The following is a 17898-nucleotide window of genomic DNA, read 5'->3' as shown; positions in this document are numbered from 1 at the left end:
AAAAAAAAATGTATCTGCAAAAAAATAAATGTAAATCCAAACTGAATCATAGTTGACATAGTGAGTGCAGACCCTTGTAGAAATCTTGAATTTGTTGACACATAATGCTTAATTAATCAATCAACCAATCAAAGGTCTAAAAATAAAAAATAATAATAATTGGCACAAGAAACAACATTGGTATATGAGCCCGGTCGTAAATAGTGAAAAACGGTGAGTTAATAATTCGACAACACAGAAAAAATCGTTATCTAATTGCGAATAGAAGATTAGAAGCCTGCTTTGGCCGAAATGGAATCTATCAAATTGCTTCAACATAGTACTCTCTTCCACACAAAATTGACTTTGGAAGTAGAATAAAGAACTGGTTGTATATTAACAACCGAAAATATTGTTGGTGGTGATGTTTTTATCGATTCTACTTTTTCCAAATATAAAGCGTTACTTCGCTGTCAGTTTGTTATAAATAAAGTTGTCTCTATTCAAATACGTGACCCGGAAGTAGTTGCTTCCCAGGAAGGAAGAGGGAGACACGTTTTTTCCTCTCCTCGCTCTCAACATGTTCATCTGAGATGTCCGTGGACATGGTGGACCTCCAGGAGAAAGCGGCCGAGCCGGGCCGAATGGCCGGCGTCCTCCAGCAGAACCGAATCTTTCTTGACTTTTTCTGGGACTTGGCCAAACCCGACCAGGAAGTTCGGCTTAGCGCGGTGGAAAATCTTCTGAAATACCTGAAAGACAGCAACAAGGTTGGCAACATGTTGCACTCGAGACCGTTCAATAACACGTTTTTCAGTACAGTTCACTTAATTGTAGCGTGAACCGTTTATAATAACGTTGCATTATTATTATTATAACGTCTAAATCATTTATTTATTTCTCATTTTGTACATAAACCACTGTGACCACTTGGGAACTATTCTCAGACACGAACCATGTGTTGTAGTTTGCTTTGTATATTATTTTGTGTCGTGTTTTTTTTTTTTGTCCAGGTACATAATAATAATATACATCGGTGACAGCAATGCCATTTGACAACAACAAAAAAAGCTGATTTTTTTTATTTGTTTCCCAAGCAAGGTTTTAGTAACCTTTGTCAGAGAATAATTTTTAAATTAATTTCATACATTGATTAAATCAGCAGTAGTAACTTTTTTTTTTTTTTCAAATCATAGCAAGGCAAGCAAAATGACACAAGAATTGTAACATAAATATTAAATTATGTTTAACAACAGTTGATATGAAGAAAAACACGTTTTAAGCAGCAAATATCTGAATATGTAAATGCTAATTATTGTCATGCAACTTTTTGTGCACAGGAGGATGAGTTGGAGTACACGATCAAGAGGCTGGTGGACGGACTTGCTCACATACGGGAGGTGGCGAGGCCCGGCTTTAGCTTGGCTCTGGGTCAGGTGGGCGAACACTCCGACGCACGACACTTCCTGGGCGTACTTCATGTTTTGGCCTTGCAGTTGTTGTTGTGATGTGACACTAAAATTGTGTTTTTCGTCCTAGCTCCTCAGCGCATTTGAGGGCATCACTCTGCAGAACATCCTCGACAGAATCAAGGAGAAGCATGATGTACAAAAAGCTAAAAAGGTGAATGTTTTAGAAGAAGTGATAACTGTGGAAGGAAAAAAACCATAAATGTTTCCTGTGCTTGTCCCGTAGAAATGTGTCAGAAATGCTGCATTTGGGTGCTTGTTTGGCATCCTCGCTCTCCATCAGTCAGGCCGTCTCTTCAAAGTAAGTACATTGCATACATGTATAGAAAATGGATGGATGGATAAAGCAAAATGTCAGAAACTCATTTAAAATGCCAACAACTAAAACAGAACTTGATGGAATTGCATGTTGCAAATTAGAACTCAGCCGTTCTATTATATTTTTCAAACGTACAGGAGCCGCTGGTGGTACTGGATTGTGTGCAGCTTCTGCAAAACCTCTCCCAGCAGCGACAACACCTGAAGGACCTGCCCAACAAGACCATGATGGACATCCTCACCGAGGTAACAGGGATGAAGCATTTTTGTTTTTTGTTTTTTTCTTGGTCACTTTATAAAGTGTTTTTATTGACTCATTGAGCCATTTTCAGCAGTAAAAAGTGAATATTTTGTCTATTAATTAATGTGGTAACATTATTCTTCATGTACAAGTAGTACCTTTAAAAAATAATTTTTCTACTTGCTGTCGACTGATGATGACATCACCTGTGCTGAGGAAGTAAGTAACAGCCAATTATGGCTCAGTTTACTGACCAAACCCAGAAAACAGGTGAGCCACGATTGGTCGTGACCTACTTGCTCGGCACAGGTGATGTCATCATCAGTCGACAGCAAGTAGAAAAATTTCTTTTTAAAGGTATTAATTTCAAGTTATAAAATTCATTCTGGACAAAATATGAACTTTTCACTGCTGAAAATTGTTCAATGAGTCAAGTATCCCTTTTAAATATATTTGTATTTTTCTATTGTTTCTATTCATCGTAGTTAAAAAAAAGACACCCGACTTGTGCAACTATGATCAGATAATAACAGTTTTTATGACGTTATAGAGCTGAAGTCTAAAATTATGCGGAGACATCCGCCTAGTGTTAATTTTATCCGCCATTTTTAAATTTAGTCCAGGTTCAATCGTGCTTGTTAGTTTTTACCATAGTTAGTTAACCTCATCCCATTTTTATTTTGTCAATTTTTAGTCGACTATAAATCGAGCATTTTAGTCTTTATTGTATGCCAACAAAAATATCATTTTATTTGGCTAGTTTTAGTCAACCAAAACTTGTCAACGTTTTAATCTACTTTTAGTCAAGACAATCATTTAACCTCTGTATTTTAAAAAAAAATTTTTTTATGTTTTTTAGCAGATTATGTTGAACATTTCTGATCTAAAACTATTTCACACCAAATTTTCTCTCATCTTTTTTTTTTCTCTCATCTTTTTTTTTGATGAAAACACTGACAGATTTTGCAAAATCTTTCATCTCGTTTTTGTCCAATTTTAGTCCACTTTTGAATGAAGTACATTTTTGTCTCGTCTTCATTAGTCGAAATGAGGGTTTTAGTCTTCTCTAGTCTAGTTTTAGCCTGGTGAAAAATGTGTGTCGACAAAATTATTTTAGTTTGGTTTTCGTTTTAGAAATTAACACTACAGCCGCCTCCCCAAAAAATTTTAAGCAACACCTCTCCATGGCTGTCTTTACCACGTGTTTGTGTCCCGTCAGGTTCCCGAGAACGTGTTTGAGGAGGTTCTGTTTAGCGCCCTGCAGGCCGACATGGCCTCGGCCTTCCAGACTCCAGAGCAGCTGCAAATGCTGCTGGTGGCGCTGGAGCGCTTCCCGCAGACCCTCCGACCCAAGAAACTCAAGAAGCTGCTGGGCTCGTCCACCATCATCAACAATGACAACATCGGAAAGTAAGAAGTGCAAAAATGGGGAACAAAAAAAAAAATTGGAACAAATCCTTAGATATTTGCCGAAAACGTAACTATTCATCGTTTTTGTACTCAGGTATTGTTTTGGCGCCATCTTGTAGAATCTTGATGCCATGTTAAAGTGAAATTAGGATTTTTCTAAATGAGTGCTTTGGCGCCATTTTATGGCAATTTGCTGCCAAGGAAGTGAATTGCGAAGAGCTTCATGGAGACCAAAGCAGTCATTTGCTGCCAACAGGGTTCGATTCGGGGTGGCGGGGGGGCGTGTCACTCACTGTCGGCAGATGGGACCGGGCGAATTTGTCGGCTGCATGTCGTCACTCCGGCGGCACGGATTTTTTAAATTTATTTTTTTCACTCACTCACTCACTCACTCACTCACTCACTCACTCACTCACTCACTCACTCACTCACTCACACAAGCAAGAAAGCTTGCTTGAGTGAGTGAGTGAGTGAGTGGAAAAAATCTGATTTTTTTTTTTCACTCACTCACTCACACAAGCAAGCTTTGTGTGACACATCACACCCACACTCAGAATGAGTGAGTGAGTGAATAAAAATCAGATATTTTTTTTTTTTTTACTCACTCACGCACTCACTCACACAAGCAAGCTTTGTGTGATACATCACACCCACACTCAGTATGAGTGAGTGAGTGGGGGAAAAAAATCAGATTTATTTTGTACTCACTCACTCACACAAGCGAGCTTTGTGTGACACATCACACCCACACTCAGTGTGAGTGAGTGAATGAGTGGAAAAAAAATCAAGAATTTTTTTTACTCACTCACTCACTCACACAAGCAGGCTTTGTGTGACACATCACACCCACACTCAGAGTGAGTGAGTGAGTGAAAAAATAAATCAGATTTTTTTTGTACTCACTTACTCACTCTCTCAGTGAGTGCATTTTTCTGAGTCAAAACGTCGGACCCTCCCTTTTAAGCTTTTCTCTCTCGTAGGCTGACGTCCATACTCAAGATGGCCGCCCAGTCGGTGAAGAAGGAGTGCATGCTGCCGACGGTGGCCCTGGACCTCCTGAAGCTCTCGCTGAGGGAAGACACCTTCCAGCTCTTTTGGAACAAAGCCATCGTGGAGGGCATGCTGAAGGAGCAATGGGGCGCCACGTAGTGAGTCAGAAGCGGCGGAACACGGGGGGCCGTCCTCGCAAAGTCGTATACTGATATGAAACGTTTATTATTGATTTACTTCAGTCGTCATGGTAACAGAATATGTAAACAGGTTTTGTATGCGTGAGCTTGACTTTCTACCGCTCTTATCAATAAAAAATTGATCTTAATACAATACGTAGTGCTTTAAAACTGTTATTTAATGTAAAAAACTGTTTACTATAAATAACATTTAAAAATGCAAATGAATTAATTGAAATAATCTATTGGATACGTGTCTGTTTGTGCAGCTTTCTGAGTTTCCGACTGTTGGGCAGCGCTTTGCCGTTTCTGTCCTTGGACCAGCTCAAAGAGGTTCTGTCCGGCGAGGTGATGAAGCAATATGGCGATCATGTGGTGTCGGCTCAGGTCAGTCTGGATTCCTCATTCACATGGATGTAAACGGTGACCTTTTTTATTTTGTTGTTATAAACCACACTGGTGACGACGCAAATCCTTCGTGTTTTTTTTTTTTTTTTTTTTTTTTTTTTTTTTTTTTCCTGGTTGTTGCTAGGCAGAATTTAGGTCTCAGAGCGACTAAAATATGAGCCGCCAACTAAACTTTTTGAATTACAAATTACTCGCACACATGCTACGGAAATTGCCTGAAAATCAATATTCTTGATATTCTGAAATTTTCTTTTTTTTTTTTTAAGTTTGATTTCACAAATCAAGTGTGGTTCTGTATTGAGCATTTTATTTGTTGTTAACCCTTTCTTATCTTTTCAAACGTTCTCACACCTCAAAAATTTTCTAATTGATAAGAAAAAATTAGTAAATTTGTGGTGAAGTTGTGGTGTTGTAATGTAAAGAGTTGCACACAAGATGGCAGCCAAGAACTTAAAATGGACGCCATGCATCTAGCAAGTACGCCATCATGAACACGCGTTACATAAACAACTTTTATTCAGCAGTCAAATGATCCAACGCAAACAAATCGCATGAAGCTCACCGTGAAACGTTCAAAACTTTTTTTTCCCCAGAAACAAGAGCGCCACAAGATGGCGCCCGAGATGGACGCCTACGTGACGGACTTCCTGGAGGGCTGCCGGGATGCCGACAAGCAGCTGGCGGTGATGGTGGGCTTCTCCTCGCTGGTCAACCAGGGCTACCCGGTGGTGCCGTCGGTGTGGCGCGCGGTGCAGCACCTGCTGCCGGCGGCGCTCCGCCATTACGTGGCGTGGCTCCGCGACACCTTCCTGCGGCCGCGCGTGGACCAGCTGCTCAACTTCAGCTCGCGCAAGCAGATGGAGCGCGCGGACGGCGCCGAAAAGTGAGTCCCCCGAGGCGCCCCCCCCCCCGGCGTCCGCTCAACCCGTTTTGTTGTCCCTCCTCAGCGACGCCGTCTCCCGCTTGAGGATGTGGATCGCGGCCAGGTTGGCGTCCATCGTGGACAACTGCCAGGTGAAGAAGGACGAGGGGCTCATTTTGGAAATTGCCAGGTGAGGACGTTTTGAGCTCCTTTGCCGTCTTGATATTGATCGGAGGTAAAAGTAGAAGTACTGATGCTGTGTCCAATAACGTGTAAATATATTTTTTAAATGTTCTAAGTGTCCCAAAGACGTATTTATACGTTTGTTTGTTTTTTGTTTGTTTTTTTATGCTAGAGCATACCCCAAAGAACGGTTACAGAAATGGTAGTTATTACACAAACGGCCAGCAGGTGGCAGCAGAGCAAAGGAGATCAACCAGGGCCATGTAGAAAAAAAGCTCAATTACTTACAATTTGAAATAGATTTGTGAAAACTGATGAAACTTAGCTCTCTTCTAATGCTAATTGCTGCAAAACGTAAACAGATAGAGACATACTTTTTCTTTTTTTCCTGATGAAATCATTGTCAATGAAATTGTTTTGAATCAAAAATGGATTCAGAACCGAAAATTGATTCAGGATCGAATCGTGAGACGGTCAAAGATTCCCACCCCTAATTACTTCCCACCAGCGATGACGCCATTTTCTTTTTTTCTTTATCCCCAGATTTGTCTTTTTCCACGCTTTCTTCGACACCAAGAAAGTCTGCGCCGACATTCCGGAAAGCAAAGAGAAGCTCCACCTCCCGCTGGATCCCAAAACCAGAGTAGTGATGGTCACGTCCGTCTTTGGGTGAGTCAAGTGCTCATTTTTGAAGAATTGTAATTTATTGACGGTCACTTTTGACTTGTCGTCAACACATTTGGAATCTATTCAGACCATTTTTCACTGCGGAGAAGAAAAAAAATAATAATTCTGACAATTTTAGATAACTTTATTTCCAATAGAAATCTTTAGGGATCTATTTACTTGCTTTTAAATTTTTATTTTATAATTAATAAATTTAAATAATAATAAATAATAAAAAAAATTAACATGTAATAATAGTAATGAATATTTTTTAATTTTTATTTTTTATTTTATTTTTTCGTTTATTTTTATTAATATCAATAATTTTTATTTTATAATTAGTAATAATAACAACCCTGGAAGCTCACTGCATCTTTTCTAAATTTTTAAACAAATCTGTAATTATTTCTATTTTACCGCAAATGAATATCGGCTTGAAATATCGGTTATCGGCCTCCTTGACTACTAATAATCTGTATCGTTATCGGCCTTGGAAAAAAAACATATTGGTCTTTCACTAGTTATAATGAGGAAAAATGAGCTATAAAATGGTATGATTGAATTATAGATGGATTAAATCCACCTCACAGTTGTGAGGTTGTGGGTTCAAATCTCTGCTCCATCTTTCCTTGTTCTGAGTTTGGATGTTCTTGGATGACAACATGGCTGCTATGCACTATTATGACAAGTATTTTTGCATCCATGAAATGACTTGTAATACGTTTTTGTCATCCAGGCTCCTCCTCACCTTGCATAACTTGCCGTCAGCCGATGGCGCGTCCGATGACGTTCCGGCGACGCACAAGCGCACGGTGGGCGTCACGTCGGACGGCTCCTTATGGCTCTACTGCATGGTCCAGTACGCCCAGCAACTCCTCAACCAGCCCGATTTCGTCCATCCCGTGCGTCCGTTCACTGAGGAGCAGAGACAGGCCTGGGACCGGTCAGGCCACGTCTTCTCGTCTCACTTTTGAAGACTTTGTTTTATCCTTGCGTTGTGATCATGTGACCTTCCTCCGTCTGTTTTCTCCTTGTAGCATGTTGGGGCTGGTGGTGAAGCTGAAGAAAGACAAAAACGGCCAGTCGGCGGAAAGCCGCGCCTTCCAGCAACTCTTCCTCTTGGTCGGCATGCACCTCTTCAAGGTACGATTGACATGTTGCGATAGGGGTGGGGAACCTGTGGGTACCTCACGATTACGATACCATATTAATAAGCGGTACAAGGCTTGCCGTGACGATTATCTCGCGATATGACCATACCGTGATTATCGATATATTGCTCAGGTAATGAATTCACGATAATCTACGATAAAACTTATCATAAAATAATAATAATGATAATAAAAATAATATGAAATAAAAATAAAATAATAAATAATCAATTAAAAAATAAAATAAGTAAATAATAAAAATAAAATAAAATGACTAAATTAATAATAAAAATACAAAAATAATAATTCATCATAATAATGATGATGATGATGATGATGATGATAATAATAAATACTAAATAAAAATAAAATAATGAATAATAAATAAATACAAAAAGATAATAAATAAATAATAATAAAATACTAAAATAATAATTCATAATATAATAATAAAAATTGTGTATATATATATATATATATATATAACTTAAGCTGATGAGTCTTTTTCGCCTGAAGACTTGCGTCCATTTTCCCGCCACTCTGATGAGGCGCTCACCCTATTGGCCCGCCAAGTAATTGCTCAATAAGTAATCAACAATTGAGCCGTTAACTACAAATATCGTGATACATACGTAGGCGTATCGATAATCTATCGGGAGACAAGGTATCACGAAATTGATATATCGTCACACTCCTACTGTGCAACAAACAGCATCACCCTTTGATTTGTTTATCCTCCCAAAAAAAAGTGTTTCCCAACTTTTATTCTGAGAAAATAAAGAAATAAGAAATAATGATAAACATATTGTGTTTGCCGAAGGCTCCAGACGAGCTGCTGGACATCATGAATGACCTTCAGAGCTGCATGGACAAAGTGTACGAGAAGAAAGCCAAGAAGAAGCAGAAGAAAGGTGAGCTGATGCATGTCGTCCTTACAAACGATAACAAATTCCTCCAAAAGAGATTTTGCAATGGCTAACAATGATAATAAATTGAAACTGAATTATTAACATTGAAAACTGAATTCATGTGAAACTCGTTTACATTTGGATGCTGAACTCCGAAAACTCGACACAAAATGACTTTGTGAAATAAAACTTTTAATAGTAACTAACTAAATTAAAACTACATAATTAATGTAAAAAGCAGCAGGAAATTTTTTTTGCAAAAGTAACAAATTTCTAAAACAATTTATGAAAGAGAGAGAGAACAAATTTGCAACAGTAAAAACTAATTTGCAAATTAAAAAAACATTTACGTTAAAAATGGGTCAACAACAGCAAAATAAAAACATGTTGACAAAATAATTTAATTACAACAGTTAAAACTAATTCGGAAAATTAATTTTCTAATTATTATTATTTATTTTTTTTTGTGTGACTTTTTGCGCTTTCCATAGGCATCAAACAAGAGGAAGAGGCGGAGCCCGAGTGGGTGGAGGTGATGGTGGACATCATGTTGTCTCTCCTGTCGCAGCCCAGCCGACACATCCGGCACGTGTGCAAGACCGTCTTCGCCTCCATCTGCCAGCACGTCAACGCCGCCGCACTCGCCGCCATCACCGATGTACGCAAGTGTCCTTCTTTTCATCGTGCGCCGGGGGCGGGGCCACGCTTAGATTTTTTTTTTTTGCTTGCGCAGGTCCTGGATCCGGACGAGGACGGCGACGACGGCCCTCTGCTCGTCGTGGACGGCGCTGAAAAGAAGAAGAAGAAAGCGCAGAAGGATGACGATGAGGAGATGGTGCTTCACTTTCTTTTATTTATCTTTCGATCACCACTCGACCGATTGTCTTTAATCGTTGTTGTCGTTGGTAAAAAAGGATGACGAGTCGGACGAGTCGGACGGCAGCTCCGAGGACGACGACGACGCCGACGACAACGCCGACGCCATGGAGGAAGAAGTGGACCAAAATTTCAAACTGGAGCTGATGAAGGTGCTGCAGCAGAAGAACGCGCTGGTGAGGCTTCTCCAAAAAAAAAAAAAAAAAAAAAAAAAAAAAAAAAAAAGCCTTGTGTTCATGTCAGCTGCGTGTAATGTTCACTTTGTCCACTCTGGGGCGCCATTGACACAAGGTTTATATTAGCTGAATGAAGCAAAAATAAGTTTCTACTCTTCCTTCCTTCCTTCCTTATTTCCTTCCTTCCTTCCTTCCTTCCTTCCTCTTTTTCTTCTTTATTCCCTTCCTTCATTTCCTTCTTTCCTTCATTTCCTTTCCTTCCTTCCTTCCTTCCTTCCTTCCTTCCTTCCTTCCTTCCTTCCTTATTTCCTTCATTCCTTTAGTCTGGGGAAAAATGTGCGTTAACAGAATCATTTTTGTTTAGTATTTGTTGATGAAATTAACATTACTCCGTACATTCCTTCCTTACCTACATTTCTTCTTCTTTTCTTTTTTTTTAACCTGTGGTTGATTTGGTTTGACTTTTTTTTTCTTCCCCCCATCATATAAAAATGGAGAAGCAAACTTTTGAACATCACACTTGAATCAAAATGAAACAACGAAACCCAACAGCAGTGCTTGTCTGCAAAAAAAATGCTGAAAATATATATATATTTTGTATTTTTTTTTATTTTTTATTTTTTGCACCCCCATAAAAATAAAAGTTTCCGAGACCTATAATATTGTTGACACGTGATGAAAAAGCTGATGTCCTGCTCGGTTTGCAGGCCACCGAGGAGGATAGCGACGACGACGTCGACGACCTGGATGACGCCGCCATGATGGCGCTGGACAAAAGCCTGTCGGTGCTCTTCTCTGAGCAGCAGCAGAAGATCCAGGCCAAGAAGGACGCCAAGGCCAAAATGCAGAAAGAGAAGACGCTCGTGTGCGATTTTAAGATCAAGGTAACTCCAAGGAGGTTCTTAGCATGGCGGCGTCCATCTGCGTCAGAATTTTCTCATTTCCTTTCCTGACTTTGCAGGTGCTGGACCTGGTGGAGGTGTTCGTGAGCCGGCAGGCCGGCAACCCGCTGGTCCTGGACCTTTTGGAACCTCTGCTGAACATGATCGAGCGAGGGATGAGGTCGGGCAACGGGCAGCAGCAGCAGGACTTCCTACGCAGGGCGGCCGACATTTTCAAGTAGAACTCATACGCTCGCCGCTAGCTCCTAACAACAACAACAACAAAAAACTCCCATTTATTTTCTTCCATCTCTCATCTTTTTGTGTTTTGTAGTAATCAGCTATGCAGGTCCAAGACGTACTGCAGGAGTGCGGAAAACAAACGGGAGGAGCTTCACAACCTTCTCGACAAGCTGATGACCAAAGCGCAGAAGTTGTCCGAGTCCTCTGTCGGCCTCTACTACTTCAGGTTATTATCAGACTCAGAATCATGTTCAAGATGACCATATTATATTATGTAGGTAAAAAAAAGTTTGCCAATGTCCATCATTTAAACTAACGACGGGGGTCTGATTTATTCCATTATTTTCTACCGTCACTGGTCTATCGTTTTATATAGACAATATCTTTATTTCTATGATGGCTGCTCCATTATGGAAAAAATAATAATCACGATTACTTACAATAATTGAAATCATGATTATTTAAACGATTATTTATTTATTTATTTTTGGTACAAAACAAGAAAATGTTTAAGCATTTAAACATATAAAAACTTTTAAAAAAAATAAATAAAATAAAAACAGTATAATTATGTAAGTTCCTTTTGGACCAAACAGAATTTCTAATAGTATATATTAATATTTATGTGTTTATTTATTTATTTATTTATTTATGTTGGCAAAAACTTGACGTTTGAGTGCAGAAAGTGCACTGTGCAGTAGGACGATTTTTTTTTTTTTTTTTTTTTTTTGTACAAAACAAGAAAATGTTTCCGTGTAAAAAATAAATAATAGGACAAATAAAATTCTTTGAAACTATAGTTAAACAAAATGTATTAAATTAGTAATTTTACAATTTAAAAAAAGGTGCAAATGTATTCATTTAAACTACTCAAAAATGAGTATTAATTTTTTTTAATACAATTATGCTGATTTATTATCAGGGCTGGGTGCTTGAGACGTTTTCACGCTTTTTTTTTGTTGTGATAAACATGTCGAGCCAATTTTGTGTAACTGATAACCGGGACTTCTATTTTTTTATTTTATTTTATTTTTCTAACTTGTCCCCTCTGTATGTTTTGTTTCCAGTGCCGCTCTGTATGTTGTCAAAGTGTTGCGAGGACCGCCTGCCGCTCAAAGCAAAGAGGAGGCGGCGGTACGTTTAACTTTCACTTCCTTTTTAGTCCTAAAATGAGGCGGCGACATCCAGTCTCCTTTTTTTGAGACTTCGACTTCTGTATGCTGTAGCATAAATTTTTTTTAAAAAAAAAACATATAAATACGTCTTTGGGAAACTAGCAATATTTTAAAAAGAACGTATTTATACGTTTTTGGAAGCAAATGAGTTAACATGGGCAGAATCATGAGGTGAAAGGTCAAATGAGTCGTCAATCTACTAAGAGGGTCTCTGATGCTTAACATAGATTTTTTTTTTTTTTTTTGCATCAATGCGCCATTTTGTTCCTGTTAGAGGGTCACAAATTCGGTCACTGCACCATCATCCTCATCTGATTGCTGTAAAGTGGACAATTACTCAAGTATCCAATTCTAAGATCCGCCATAGCTTTACAAAAATGATCGGCCTACGAAAACGCATTTCGATCTCATGTCTGCCCTCTTGTGGTTTGCGTGCGCGTTGCAGTTGCGTTTCATGGGCAACGCGGACGTGGAGCGGGTGTCGGGCGTCTTCCGGGAGGCGCTGCGCTCCTTCATGAGTCACAGGAAGAGCCCCCTGACCGCCCAGATGTTCACCGACCTGTTCAACAGATTCCCGGTTAGCCGGCGCAGCGCGACCAGATGTTTTTGGCATATGGCGGCGCTAATTAATATCACCCGCGTGTGTGTGTGTGTGCGTATACGCAGGTTTTGTGCGTTAACCTGTTGGACGCGACACTGCCGCACGTCGCATCCGGCGTCAGAGAGCACCAACAGGTAATGATTAATCGGTGTTTTTTATTGCGCAACAGGGAAATTGTGTTTTGTCAAATTGCAAAGTTCATTAATTTCAGTTGTTCAATTAAAGAAAAGAAAAAAAGACAGAATAGGAAAATGTTTTCGAAGCCCATTCGTACCTATTTTTCTTACTATGTCATTTTGATTGGTTCCTGTGCAGGTTTATTATCGTTTTGGAATATTTCATTTTAGTTAGTTTTGATTTCATTTTGTCTTTTTAAATGGAGTTTTAGTTTTCAGGGTGGTTCTGTTAGTTTTTAGTTTATTTAATAAATGTTTTGTTTTAGTTTACAGATAGTTTTAGTTTTTTTATCTATTACTTGTGCAAAATTACACCATTGTTGTGACGTCATCTGAAGGTGCTTTTCTATTGGCTGCTGTTTGATGACATCACTTGCGCGTGACACACTTTCGAACATCATTATTCCAGTTAATATCAAAATAAATCCACTTAAAATCATCCCAGAAGGCACGAAAACAAATGACATTTTTGCTATGATTATAGTTTTGTAAACATAAAATTTAGTTTCAGTTAGTTTTTGTTTTTTAAAAAACATTTTTATTTTATTATTATTTATTTATTTTTTTAGTTTTTTCGTTAGTTTTACTTAACTAAAATAACCTTGTTCCAATGTAACATTCTAATGACTTGAAATGGCAAATTTTGGATTTTTGTGAACTGTAAGCTATAATAAAAAAATTCTTTTTTTTTATTTTTTATTTTTTATTTTATTTTTTTATTTTTTGTTTTAATTGAATGGCTGAAATAAAGTAATGTTTCCATGATTTGTTGTGACGTTTGCCACCCAATAAATATCATATAAATGCACACGTGAATGGCAACTATACATTAATAAATAAATGCTATCCAGATGTATGGAAATGTTCTATTATAAATAGCTTTCTGACTGAAGAAATAAACACAAAATATCAAACTTGACTAAGTAATTTCTTTCTCTGCCATTAACAAACAATTGTATTTCCAACAGCTCTACTTTGGGAATTGGTTCCACAAAAAAAAAAAAAAACTCACATTTTGAATTGAGTTTACAAAGAGTGAAGTGCAAATATTTGTGAGGATTACTAACGTTGACGTGTGTGTGTGTGTGTGTGTGCGTGCGTGTGCGTGCGTAGGGCCAGGCGTGCGTGTTGCTGCTGCGCGCCATTCAAAACAAGGACGTGCGCAAGTTGATGAGCGGCGCGCCCTGGTTGCAATTCTGCACCAAATTGGCGGCCCAGCTCGCGGCGGTGAGTTGACGCTTTCGCCAAAAATGAACTTTGCTGGTGATGTCAGAGTCCATTTCAATTGTCTTGTCAATTTTGCCTACAAAGTACAGGAGCGTATTGCATTCACTTGACAAAAAAAAAAAATAGTCTCCTGTTTTTCTGACTAATGTTTTTGGGAGCTTTGTTTTATTGAGTAATTATTTTTGTTGTTGTTTTTCTGAATATTTTTTTTTTCTGTCATAAAAAAAATTATTCAAAAAACAGAAAAAAAAATATTACTCTGAAAAAAATTATTAAAAAAAAAAACAGAAAAAAATTATTCCAAAAAACAGAGAAAAAAAATTCAGAAAAACAGAGCAACGACTTCTGTTTTTCAGAATTCTTATTTTTTTTTTACAGAAAAAAAATATTCAGTAAAACAGAAAAAAAAATTCAGAAAAACAGAAAAAATATTACTCAAAAAAAACAATGCTCCCCCAAAAATATTAGTCAGAAAAACAGGAGTTATTTTTTTTCCAAGTGAATGCAATACGCTTCCAATAGCTATTAATTGAAGAAAAAAAATAAAAATAAAAAAATCATCTCCAGACATGCATTTTTTTCCCCCCCTCTTACTTTCATAATTGAATCAAGTGCTCTGTATTAAATATGAAATGCAAATGAGGAAGGTTCCCTTAATGGTTTCCGCCCCTGATGCAGACTTTATTAAATCAGATACTTTTTTTGTCCTCAGGTTTTCAAGCTGGAAGGTCAAACGGAGAGCAGGGTTCTGCGGGAGAAGGTCGTGAAGGCTTTGGAGCTGTGTCACTTTCTGGTCAAACATGTCCGCCAGCAGGTATGAGCAAGGGACACCATTTTTTATTTTTTTTTTAAATTAAAACAACAAACGAGAAGGTGTAGACGTCAGACGTTTGTGTCCGTGTAGGAGCTGTCGGTGGACCTGGAGGCCCTCAAGAGCGTCCTGCAACACATGACTGAAGTCCTGGTCTTCAGGAAGACGGGCAAGCTGGAGGAAATCTACTGGGCCGTCATGAAACACTTTGGAGTCACGTGAGTGCAAAAAATGGATGCATGCTGGAAACAGAACAGGTTTTATTTCCTTTAATGTGTTTCATGTGGATACTTGACTCATTGAGACACTTTCAGCAGCAAAAAGTTCATATAGCACCCTCTGGTGGCTAGTTTTTTGTTTTTTGTTTTTTTTCCCTAATGCAGGTTAATTTTCACAAGGCATGTTTTGGCCCTTCTATGTTTAAAATCCATGCTATATTTATGTGTTTGTATATATAATATTTCTATTTTTTTATATTTTTTAATTGTTTTAATGTAAAAAAAAAAAAAAAAAAGCACAAAATTGTGTGTGTTTTTTTTTAGTATGAGCGCCATTTTTTTTTTCTAAATGATACTCCTCAACTCACTTCACTATAGTTCACCTAATCCCTTTAGTGATTGGTTCCTCCACCAAAATCTGTGCGTAATTAAAGTGAATCACCGCTTTTGTTTAAAAGGAGCGCCTCACCTTCACATCAACGTAGTTCCTTCATAAAAGTAGTTGACTGCTTTGACCTGATATGTGATTTTTTTTTTTCAGCCAATAACAGATGATTAAAAAAAAAAAAGTGAATAATTGATGCTCCACCATGAAAACAAAAAATCGAATTGACTCTTTATGCCACAATATGGTGGCAAAGCATTACTTTTTTTTTTTTTTCTAAACGAAAGAACATAATTCAACATGAACCACAAGATGGTGCCAAAATAAGAATACTGAAGTCAATATATGTGAGTTTTTCAACGAGAACCAGGGATAGGTTCCACCAGCAAAATCTTGTTCGATCAGCTTCTCCTTTCTCCGCAGACCTTCAAGTGTTGCGAAGCATATTGAAAGTCATCTTGTTTATCTCCGCCGTCCGTCCTCAGGAAGCCCCCGACGACTAAGATAAAGCCCGGCAAGGATGACGGCCAGCTGCCGGCGCCGCAGCAGCCTGCCAAGAAGCAGAAGGGCTTCCTGCCAGAAAGCAAAAAGAGGAAAAAACGCCCGCAGCCCATCTTGGAGCCCGCCGCCATCGCCGCCGCCGCCGCCGCCAACTCGGCCCCGACGGCGGACAAAGCGGGGGTAGAGAAAGGACAAAGCAAGAAGAATAACAAAAAAAAGACAAAGCGGGCAGCGGCGGCGGCCGACGGCGCGCCGGCCAAGAAGAAGAAAATGCAAGATGACAGCAAGTCGGTTAAAAAGAAGAAGAAAAACAAACCCAAAAAAGAGAAAGCAGGGCAAGTATAAATCTTGTGTAAGTCTGATTTTATTGTATTATTTTTTATTTTATGTTGTTGTCCATCATCCATGATCAACCTGTTGTGTTTTTGTACACCGAAAGAGTGCAAAGATAAGAGTGCTTATTTTTCTAATACGTGACGGCTTTCATTAGGGAAAAAAACAAACAAAAATACCACAATAAATCATTTTTCTCCTAGTGGAGATTCATCATCACGTTGCACCCACTCCTCAACCTTTTGTTGTGTTATGCAACATTAATTACAAGTGTGAGATTGAAAACAACAACAAGCAACACCAGTGAAGCCGCAACACGTTTGAAGCCGTTTGATGTCGCCGGCACGCTGCATAATAATAATCATAATAATAGATATGTTTTCACACGTTGGGAGATAATAAGCCGTCTTGACAAGAAAGCGAGAAGCAGAAATGGGGAGAATCGTGTGAAGACTGACGTATGATGTCACAGATATTGGATTGAGCACGTCGTTAGCATCATAGCAATACACTTACTGTCAAAAAATCTATTAAAAAAAAAAATATATATGCTTGCTAATATTGTTCCTTCTTTGTCCATGTAGGTTTTTTAGGTCATGGTAATCCTTCCCAATAGTATTGGTTTTATGCTAAACTATTTTTTTTCTTTTAATTAAAATTGAAGATGTTTTGAAATTATTACAAACAAAATAAATTAGGAAGTCATTAGCATAATTGCCCAAATCAGTTTTGAACATTTTCTGACAGTGGGGGCCGGAAGAAAGGAAAAAAAAAAAAAGAAAAAGTAGTTTCCTCATTTAAATTGTTGCCGATTACAATGATCTGAATGGCTGAGAATCTACATAGGCTTTTTTTTTTTTTTAAAAAGAAAAAAAATATGTATTTTAGGCTTTACTTTGTTAAAAATGACTAGGGATGTAACGATAACAGCGATATCGTAATATTGAAACTGCCACAATATATTGTCGTCGTCATCTGTTCAAAAAGTCGGGTTGATTTCCATTTGTGCAGTTCTATCACCCTCTGGTGACTAGTTTTGTTGCTTTTTTTTTTAAACTGCAGTTAAATTTTTATATGGCATGTTTTGGCCCTTCTATGTGTAAAATCCACGCTAATGGTCAGATGAACGTAATTTGCTTGCGAACCGAGACAAAATGTGGTGGAACTCGATGTGTGCTTGCATTAGCAAGTGCCTCAATGATATATTTTTAGATTTTTTTCATATATATTTATATTTTTTATTCGCTGTAATGTACAAAAGCACAATATATATATATTTTTTTTTTTTTTTTTTTTTTTTTTTTTTTTGGGGTATGCGCTAATTTTTTTCCACTATTGTGACCTTTTTTGTATCATCACAATATCGTGATAATTATCGTATCGTGACCTTCATATCGTGGTATCGTGTCGTGATGTTTGGATATTGTTACATCCCTAAAAATTACCCGAAACAATTTAATGAAATGATACTGTATGTCCTTAAAAAAAAAAAAAAAAAAAAGTTTCGCGTTGGTGATTTCTGTGGTTGTAG

The 17898-nt window shown here is 38.1% G+C and overlaps 1 protein-coding gene across 1 annotated transcript; it reads left to right on the top strand.

Moving 5' to 3' along the window:
- The first annotated feature begins 501 nt into the window (after positions 1–501).
- mybbp1a (MYB binding protein (P160) 1a) lies at positions 502–16934 on the top strand. Its single transcript, XM_077505403.1, has 27 exons — positions 502–749; positions 1320–1415; positions 1519–1602; positions 1675–1749; positions 1905–2012; positions 3227–3417; positions 4398–4565; positions 4856–4973; positions 5588–5877; positions 5942–6046; positions 6583–6708; positions 7442–7648; positions 7743–7848; positions 8677–8767; positions 9256–9422; positions 9498–9599; positions 9679–9816; positions 10524–10700; positions 10778–10935; positions 11032–11166; positions 12008–12074; positions 12561–12692; positions 12782–12850; positions 14006–14119; positions 14832–14933; positions 15024–15148; positions 16019–16934. The coding sequence occupies exons 1-27, from the start codon at positions 573–575 to the stop codon at positions 16377–16379; spliced, it is 3789 nt and encodes a 1262-aa protein (XP_077361529.1). The 5' UTR covers positions 502–572; the 3' UTR covers positions 16380–16934.
- The last annotated feature ends 964 nt before the right edge of the window (positions 16935–17898 follow it).

This window comes from Festucalex cinctus, chromosome 18, assembly GCF_051991245.1.
Source record: "Festucalex cinctus isolate MCC-2025b chromosome 18, RoL_Fcin_1.0, whole genome shotgun sequence".
NCBI lineage: Eukaryota > Metazoa > Chordata > Actinopteri > Syngnathiformes > Syngnathidae > Festucalex > Festucalex cinctus.
This window is presented reverse-complemented; position numbering and strand designations above follow the sequence as displayed.

Excerpts from the sequence above, each read along its gene's own strand:
- mybbp1a (XM_077505403.1), top strand. The coding sequence starts at position 573 with ATGTCCGTGGACATGGTGGACCTCCAGGAGAAAGCGGCCGAGCCGGGC. Across the intron at positions 2,013-3,226 it reads TGATGGACATCCTCACCGAG|GTTCCCGAGAACGTGTTTGA; the intron begins GTAACAGGGATG and ends GTGTCCCGTCAG. Across the intron at positions 9,817-10,523 it reads TGCAGCAGAAGAACGCGCTG|GCCACCGAGGAGGATAGCGA; the intron begins GTGAGGCTTCTC and ends CTCGGTTTGCAG.